The following is a 9,690-nucleotide window of genomic DNA, read 5'->3' as shown; positions in this document are numbered from 1 at the left end:
AATTACATATTTAAAGTCACTTGGAATAGTTCTTCTCTACATAGTTTTGCCATCACTGGATATACAGGTTAATTTATTATACTTCTCTGTTTCAGCAATTGCTTTTAAAACTGTAATATTATTTTATGTAAAATATTCATAACTCACTATAGTTAACTTATTATTATTATTATTGTTTTATGGTTTATTTATTTAATTTTTTGAGACGGAGTCTCGCTCTGTTGCCCAGGCTGGAGTGCATTGGCAGGATCTCAGCTCACTGCAAGCTCCGCCTCCCAGGTTCACGTCATTCTCCTGCCTCAGCCTCCCAAGTAGCTGGGACTACAGGCGCCTGCCAACATGCCCGGCTAATTTTTTGTATTTTTAGTAGAGATGGGGTTTCACCATATTAGCCAGGATGGTCTTGATCTCCTGACCTAGTGATCCGCCCATCTCGGCCTCCCAAAGTGCTGGGATTACAGGCGTGAGCCACTGCACCAGATCGGGATCTTCCATCTTTTTGTTCCAACCTACGTTGGTTACTGCTCAAGTCTCCTACAAGTCTGAAATCCTTGGACTTCCCTTCTCTGCTGCTGGATCACATTTCCTGGACTTCATCCTCTATTAGTGTCCCAAGAGAAAGTAAAAAGTTAAATTTTCTTGACTTCCTGCATGTATAAAAATCTTATTTTTTTTGCTTGTCTGCAGGCAGATAATATTTCCTTCTGAATTTTGAGGGCACTACTTTACTTTCTTCTAAATCCAGAACTGCATTGAGAAATCCAATATTCTGATTTCTAGTCCTTTATATGTTTCCTGTCTTTTCTTTCTGGAAGTTTACAGAATTTTTTTTTTTTTAATCTATGATACACTAAAATTTCATGTGGGGCTTCTTTTATCCTTTGTTCCGATTATTTGGTCACTGAGCCCTTTCAATTTTCAGTTTGGGGAATTGTTTGATATTATTTCTCGGAAAATTTTCTCTCTGCCATCTTCCTCAATGCTCTATTTCCAGAATATATTATTCTACTAGAATTGATATTTCATTTGAAACTGATTCTGGGCCACTTAATGTTTTAACAAGTACTTTCTAATGTACCAACTCATCTAATCTTCATAACAACCAATTATGTAGGTAGTATTATTCCCATTTTACAATGACTAAACTAAATCTCAGAAAGGTTAAGGCCTGAGGTAGTATTTGGTAAAACCAGGATTCAAATCCAGAAAGCCTGGCTCCAGAACCCACAGTCCTAATCACTAGACAATACTGTCTATTAGATCAGGGGTCCCTAAACACCCCCCTAGTTCATGACCTCTTACGAACCAGGCCATACAGCAGGAGGTGATGGTGAGTGAGAGTGAGCGAAGCTTCATCTGTATTTCCAGCCATTCCCCATTGCTCTCATTACCACCTGAACTCCACCTCCTGTCAGATCAGTGGCAGCATGATATTCTCATAGGAAAGCAAATCCTATCGCCAGCTGCACATGTGAGGGATCTAGGTTGTGCGTTCCTTATGAGAATCTCAAGCCTGATGATCTGTCACTGTCTCCCATCACCTCTGGATGAGACAACCTAGCTGCAGGTAAACAAGCTCAGGACTCCCGCTAATTTGACATTATGGTGAACTGTATAATTATTTCATTACATATTACAATGTAATAATAATAGAAATAAAGTGCACAATAAATATAATGTGCTTGAATCATCCCAAAACCATCCCCCAACCTGTTCAATGAAAAGACTGTCTTCCAAGAAACTGGACCCTGGCGCCAAAAAGCTTAGGGAGCACTGTATTCAACTAAACACCTAGGGCCGCCTAGGTTGGCCCTCTATTTTTCTTACGTTCATTATCTCTTTCCAACTATCCTCCATCTTTTTATCTTTTTGCAAAACTTACTCCACTATATTATAACTGTGTGAGTGTGCCTAAGTTACTTCCCTTTTAAGTCTTCATTTCCTTATCTATAAACCTGTAAGTAAACTGAAAGGGGTGTAAAATGTCAGTACCCTTTTCTAACCCCATGAAGGAATCACTATTCCATCAGTGCTCAATAAACATTAATTGCTATCACTGTTACTACTACCACTACCACCACCTTCTACTACTTTATTAATAATGGTAATATGAAGTGATCCATTCTGCGTCATAGCTGCTTAATCATGGGGGGTCAGCAAGCTAATCCAGCTGGGTAATCTGTCCCTTCCCCCAAGATGTTTGGACTCAGAGCAAAACATGAGGTCTCTATAGTCTCTTTCCAATAGTTGAACTACTAAGACATGAAATTTTCAGTCATTTAAAAGCATCAGAGCTATGCCCCAGTCTTTTCTATAGAATGCATCATAGCTGAGAAAAATGTATACAAAAAATAAGACACTTCCATTGGCTGGTTGATTATTAGTCACACTTTGGCTATAGGGGAATACATAAAATTCCTAGACTTACTCCCAGCAAACAGCAAGCTTGGGAGTTTCTCAGCCTATACTTCTCTATTAAATCCTCATATCTTCCTTTCTTCATCAATTCCTTCAGGTATCAGCTCTCCTTGGACTCAGTAAGAAATTGAGAATCACATCATACCAACTGTCTAAAGTCACTCTAAAGCTCTTAAGTTGAACTTTCCCAGATAGCATAATCACTGCTATCTGCGATCCTTTCTACTAGTCTCCACATCCAATGTTATTTTCAGTCTTTTTACCACACTGGGTTTATATTACCTCCATGTGAAACCCAGATAGACTCTAAGGTGACCACCATGATTCCACCTCCAGGTATTCAAACCATTGGGTAATTCTCCCTGCTTGAGTATGAGTATGACCTATCACTTCCTTCTAACCAACAGAATACAGCAAAGGTGACAGGGTGTGTATGATTACATTCCATAAGAATATAATGCCCTTTTTGCCAGAAGACCCTCTCTTTCTTACTGGCTTTGAAGAAGCTGTCATGAATGTGAACTAGCTATAAAGAAGGCTATGTGAAAGCAACTGAATCTGTCAATAATCACATGGGCTTGGAAGCAGATCCTTCCCTAACTGAGCTTCTGATAAGACCTCGGCCCTAACCAACACCTTGATTACAGTGCCTTGCAAAGGACCCAACTAAGTGTGATTGGACTCCTCACCCAAAGAAACTGTGAGGTAATAAACATGCATTGTGCTAAGCCACTAAGTTTGTGGCAATTTGTCATGCAGCAATAGATGACTAACGCACTCAGCTAGTAGCTCAGCTTATACCATTCATTACAAAAAAATATTTACTGAGCATCACCTACCAAGTGCCAGATAACAATATACTATTCTAAGCACTAAGGATAGAGTAATGAATGAAATAGAGGAAGACTCTGCTCATGTCAGTCAATAAACAAAATAAATATCTAATACAGAGTCAATTAGTGATGGGGATATTTGAGCAAGGACTGAATGGAATGAGAAAATGTGCCATGGAAAGATTCTGGGGGAGAATAAGTAAACAGCAAGAGTTAAAGCCTGGAAACAGGAGTATGGCAAGTCCAACGAACACAGAACTCTGAGGATAGGTCATACAGAGTCTTATAGAAATCTCTTAAGTGTGACAGCCTTGAAAGTGTTTTCAGTAGGAACTGACATGATTTAGTATGTTTTTAAAAAATCATTCTGGCTGTCGCATAGAAAACACAATGGGTTAAGGGGAAGAACAGACACAGAAAGACCAATTAGGACACTACTTAAGGTAAGTGATGATGATGATGTACTGTACTAAAGTAGTGGCGTCAGAAATGATGAGAGGTGACACTATCAAGATATATTTTGAAGGTGCAGCAAACAGCATTTGCTCATATTTTAAATATATGACTTAAGAAAAATAAAAGATGAACTTGTGGTTTACGGCATTAGCAATTACATGAATGCTGTTGCCATTCACTTCAACAGGGAAAACCAGAGGAAAAAACTCAAGTTTCGCTTAGACATATTACATTTGGTATGTTTAATAAATATTCAAGTGGAAGTATCAAGTAGGCTACTGGATACACCAGTCTAAAACTCAAGGGAGAAGTTGACTTGACTTCAAAATGTGAGCATCAGCTTATAGACAATCTTAAGACATGTGACAGCATGAAAGCACATAAAGAAAGAATACAAATGGAGAAAGGGTCCATGGACTGACTCCTGTGAAAACAGCAGAATACGCCAGCAAAGAGGGACAAGAACAGTCAGTGAGGTAGGAAGACCAGGGTAGCATACTGTCTTAGGGGCCAAACAGAGAAAAAGTTTTGAGTAGGATGGAAGGAGATCAACTGTATCAAATTCAGTTGAACGGACAGTAAGGTAAGACTGAAAAATTACCCCTTGACCTATAAAAAGGCAGTCACTAGTGATCTTAACAAGTTAAATGGTAGGAAAGAAAGTCTAACTAGAGAGGTCACAAGAAAAAAACGAAACATAAAGATAATATAAACGGAGAATCCTCTAAAAGGACCAGTGGAAATAGTACAGTGATTGGGGTTGGGTTATGTGAATGAGGTGAAAAGCAGAATTTTTTTTAAGTTTTATTTTAGGATGGGTAGTATCATGGCATGCCTGTATGCTATCAGAAATACTGTGGTAGAAAGGGAAAATAATGCTGGAGAGAAGGATGATAACTATAGAAACAAAGTTCTTTATTCGACAAAAAGGAATGGGATATAGTACACACTTGGAGCTTAGGCTTTAAATAAAACTGAGACAGGTCATCCACAGGAAAAGGCAGAGTAGATATATGGGTGCTTACAGTGAATAATGAATTGCATCACCTGCATATAAACAGCTAAACTCAAAATCCAATAGTCCTTCCAAGATTAGAATATTTAAGATGGAAACACAAAGCTAATATGACATTTTCATTACTAAATCTAGTTACACGCATATCAGGAAGAGAGGTTTTTTGTTTTTGTTTTTCTAAATTCTTCTTAGGAGTAAGACCTACCTGGACTCTCCACTCTCTTATAGTGGTATGGGTTGATACAAACTTCTTTTTGTTTAGATCCAAAAGGAAATTCACAAATATCCAACGGCTTTAGCTCATGATGACTCTGCAAATCCGGCCAGCGCCAAACACGACAATATATAACATGGGGTAAGCCTTTTCTGTGAGAAACCTGCAGGCGTCCATCTAAAGATCTGGGAATAGTGACACATTTACTCGGCTGTCCTGGACTGCTCAAGGCTTTCTCCAGTTCCTCCATGGCACCCTTTTTCTTTTTTAGCTTCTTCACCAAAGCATCAACTGCCTTTTCTGCCCATTTCTCCTCCTCATCACCTTGTTTCCAGCCCAACAATCGCTTTACTGCTGGACTAGTAAAAGAAAACAAGCTGGCCATTGACGTCATTTGATACAAATCTTCAGAGACCTTCCTGTAACTCAAAGTCACTGGCTACTGAAAGAACAGATCACAGGTGAAACGTCATACACAGGTCCTAAGCAGAAGTTCCAATTAAAAAGGGAGGAGTGACATTTATCTTCACAAATGCCATATGCTTCTTTCATTGGGTCGAGTCCTGAAAGAGAAAGGGGGAAAGGATCCTAGTTCAAAGCAATTCGATTTATATACATTTAAATTAATATAATTGAAAGGTATATTATTATTAAATAAGAACAGAAAAGCATTACAAAGTAAACAAAAAATTGATAAATTTTCTTCAAAAGTTCTGCGACCACTCAATTCCTTCTCCATAATATGAACAAGTAAGACACTGGCAATGTCAAATGATAACCAAAAGCAAAACCAGGTTGCTCTACCTCCTATGTATTATCCAAAAATAGCTTCTGGACTCCCTTTGATCAGGTCACTAAACCCTAAAACACTCTTCTAAAATTTGATTCGGAAGTAATTTTATTCACTGAAATCCATGTTACATGCTACGTCAGTTTTGAACATGATTATGTCCTGATCTGAATAGAAGTCTTAAAAGAAATCCAGCTCTTCTCTAACGTCATTATTCTCTTTAAAAAATGTTTCCCAGACTGAGAAGGTTTGGACAAAAACCATGATACTACTGAAGTCACATAATTAGATGCAGATTGTATTCATGGTTGTATAAGATGTACCAAACCCTGAAATAAATCATTATAACTGCTAGTAAAATGGCAAGTATCTATTTTTAAAACTAAGTATGTTGAATAAATTTAAAGAGAATAAATTCATTTTAAAAGGGTCAGTTTCTAATTTTATAATTCCTATTGGCTTATTTTAAGTGATATTTTAAGCATATTGGTTAATGAGCCTGCTCCAGGTAAACCACTGTTCTGCACCATTAAGAAGTTCCTGATGATGATAGGAGGAAGTGACAGGCACTCCACTGATAAAAGCTGGTAAAAACCAGGCTCAGTGACGCACACCTATAATCCCAGTTACTCGGGAGAATCACTTGAGCCCAGGAATTCTATCACGTCCAGTCTGAGCAATATAGTGAGACCCTATCTCTAAATAAAGAATAAAAAGAATGTGTAAGATCTCCTGCGGATCACTACACAGCCAACCACAGACAATAAATACCTAATGAAGTAACAAGAATAATGTTTGGAAAAACAGTGTAACAAAAGATGCTTCCTGTCTTGTGCCTAAAATTGCCAAATGCTATAGATCTGTCTTTGAAAAATTCTAGCAACAATATTATTCTGGACTGGGTTGTGTCTTCCCAGCAAAGTATATATGTGCTCAGTTAAAGCCCAGACAATAACATAAAGTAAATAAAGATAAACACACAGAGTAAATTAAAACTGACATACACTCAACAAATAATTATTGATTCTTTGTTACGTCCCATGTGTTGTGAATAGCCATGATGGGGCTTTTTAAAAAAAGTTATGCCAAATAGGGTTTAATCTCAACAGTCAATAAATTGATTCATTCAAAATATACTTACTGAGAGCCTGCTAAAGTACCAGATACAGTTCTGGATGCTGATCAACTACTGGCAGCTATCCAGTCTGCTATGCTGGAACCATGGTGGGGAAGGGTACAGGGAAGTAAAGATATCCTCCTTATGTATGGATATGCCTTGTGCCTTGTCTTGCCCAGCCCTATATAGGATGATTTTTGCTAGGCAAACAAAACTGGCCACATTAAACTGGAGTACACAGTGTTATGTACTAAACGACCTATAAGAAGAGCTGACCTCAGCTGCCTCTACATCAAGGATGTATGGTAAAATCCATGTGGGTAAGGAAGTAAAACCATGGTTTGGTTGTCTGAGATGAGATGGGAAATGTCAAAGGCAAAGGCACACAAACAAACAAACAAACAAAAAAAAAAAAAAAATATATATATATATATATATGTATATATAGGCAGACACGAACAGAGCATTTCCTAGGCTAGATAAGAGACAGGCCTGGCTGACTGATACCTTATTCATGAACACTAGAATACAATGGAGGGCTAGATAGGGTGGTGTACATATGTGTGACAGAGTATGTGTATGAGCAACAGAGAAACAGTTAAGGAAGAGGGAGGAAAAAAAGAAAGGAGCTTCAAGACCAGAATTCAGAATACAGTATCATACATGATCAGGCCCTTGGCTTCTCCTTACTCATTTCTTAACCATTATCCTACCTAATTGCATTTAACCACACTTGACTTCTTTCCATTTCTCAAGTATTCTAAGGTTATTTCTACCTGAGGCCTTCGCATCTGATGTTCCCTCCCCTGAAATTCTCTTCTCCTGTAACTTAACGCAGTATACTCACTCAAATTAATTCAGTTGTTCAAAGGTCACCTCCTGAAAGAGGAATTCCCTGACCACTTGATTGAAAATAGCATGACAGCCCATTCTCACAACATTCGCTACCCCCTGACCCTGTTCGTTTTTTATAGCATTTACCCTAATCTGATATTACATTATCAATTTTGTTTATTTACTTTTTGTTTTCCCCAATGAAATGTTAGTATGCAGGTAGTCTCATCTGCCCTCAAAACCACTGGATGCCCTCCCTGGACCTAGAATAGTGTCCGTTTATCAAATAAATGAGTAAAAAAAGCGACTTGTAAAAATATATATATACCTTTCTAAGGATGTCTATATCAAACTTAAAATTAAAAAATTGTTATTTATGGATATCTATGATATGAAAGAATAAAAATATGCCTGGAAATGAAACACACCAGACTCAGCCTCCCAAGTTGATGGCATTAAAGGCTTGAGCCACTGTGCCCACCAGATTCTGTTCTTTACTAGTATCACTTTTTCAAAGCCTATTAACTTTTCTGTAAAATAGAGATGATGGTTCCTAAGTCACAGAAATGTTGAAGTAATAAATAATGTCTATCTAACACAAGCTTTACAAACTCAACCGTACTATTCAAACATGAATTATAATCATTAGTATTCAGAAAGAAGAAGAACCAAGACTTAAGAGACTGGCTAGATCTAATCCTAATCTAACCTTGCCCACTACTCTTCCACTATACACACCTCCTGATCCAATCCAAATCCCTGCCCTTCTGCCCATCTGTGTCTTCCAAGAGAAATCTTAGTCATTCTTAATGATGGGCTCCAATCTATCCCCCTTTTGTGAAGACTTCCTTTACCACCCCTTGCTGAAGAGGCTATAGTCATTGAATATTTATAATAAAAACTAATTAATAAGACACAAATAATACCCTAACTTCCCAAATACAGTACAAAATCCTCCTAAGAAGTAGTCTTCAGCATCTGGACCATTCCATGTGCCATAACACACACTATGATACTTAATGAATGGTCACTGATTTTTCTACTAACTGTACCTTGAAATTAGAGATAACTTCAAATTTTAAACCCACGTTGACTAAGATAATGATAAAATGAGAATTCTACCCACAGAATTAAAAACACCATAAGGCAGCTTTATCATTAGAGATGGTGGTAAACTCCACTGGGAAAAGGTCATGACTGGAGATACAAGTTTAGTCAGGTAAAGATGAGAAACAGATTTAAGATTTTGCACGAAGAGCTGAAACAAATATATATATATATATATGTTTTCAACAGTGAAAAGAACAGTAAGTAAACACCTAAATATTAGGAAGCATTCACTGTTAGGAAAGAGTTTCCTAATGAGTTACTGATAATGCATTATTAAAAGATAGAACTAGATACAATGGTACTGCAAAAGATTAAACATATGGTAGAGTTTAAAGAGAATGTAAACAAAGAAAAGGCCAGTGAGTTTGGTGAATGGGTATGCCACTAAATTTCAAGAGATTAGTTTCAAAAGAACAACAGGTGTCAGTTTTAAAAGCTAGAACTCTTACTAGTAAAACTAGCACAGGGAGAGGAGCAAATCTCACACTCAACTCTTTAAATATGAAATGACTAAAAAATTTAGCACTTTTGATGAAATTATTTCTAAAATGTTTTCTATACTTCCCAAATTGGTAAAGTGGTATGTGCAAGCTACCCAAGTACTCATTATCTACGTCTCAACTTACAAAGTCACAAAAGGAAAAAAAATTCATCATAAAATTAACTAGTGAAGAGTCAAAATATCTGAACAGATCCTTCACAAAAGAGGACATTAAAATAGCCACTGGATGGGAAAATGGGCTCAGTATCATTAGTTATCACATGAATGCAAAAGAAAACAAAACTACCACAGTAAAATCTCACTCGGTACCTACCAGAATGGCTACACTTAAAAAAAAAAAAAAAAAAAAAAAAAACCCCCCAAAAAAACCCCCCCGGGTCCCCCCCAAAAGGGCCCCCCTT

At 37.4% G+C, this 9,690-nt stretch overlaps 1 protein-coding gene across 7 annotated transcripts in view; it reads right to left on the bottom strand.

The window, feature by feature from the left end:
* Positions 1-9,690, bottom strand: part of SMAD5 (SMAD family member 5) — a 56,830-nt gene that overhangs the window by 27,327 nt on the left and 19,813 nt on the right. For 6 of the 7 annotated variants that reach the window (XM_017854183.1, XM_017854185.1, XM_017854184.1 and 3 more), the window contains one exon: positions 4,928-5,499. In XM_017854183.1, coding sequence (XP_017709672.1) covers positions 4,928-5,330 — 403 coding nt within the window. In that variant the 5' untranslated portion in view covers positions 5,331-5,499. Of the gene's footprint in view, positions 1-4,927; positions 5,500-6,340; positions 6,425-9,690 lie in introns of all 7 variants that reach the window. The other variant, XM_017854188.1, reaches the window with a different exon arrangement.

Source organism: Rhinopithecus bieti, unplaced genomic scaffold (assembly GCF_001698545.2).
Source record: "Rhinopithecus bieti isolate Rb0 unplaced genomic scaffold, ASM169854v2 scaffold_38728, whole genome shotgun sequence".
NCBI classification, from domain to species: Eukaryota; Metazoa; Chordata; class Mammalia; order Primates; family Cercopithecidae; genus Rhinopithecus; species Rhinopithecus bieti.
The sequence above is the reverse complement of the archived record's forward strand: the minus strand, read 5'-3'. Positions and strand labels throughout refer to the sequence as shown.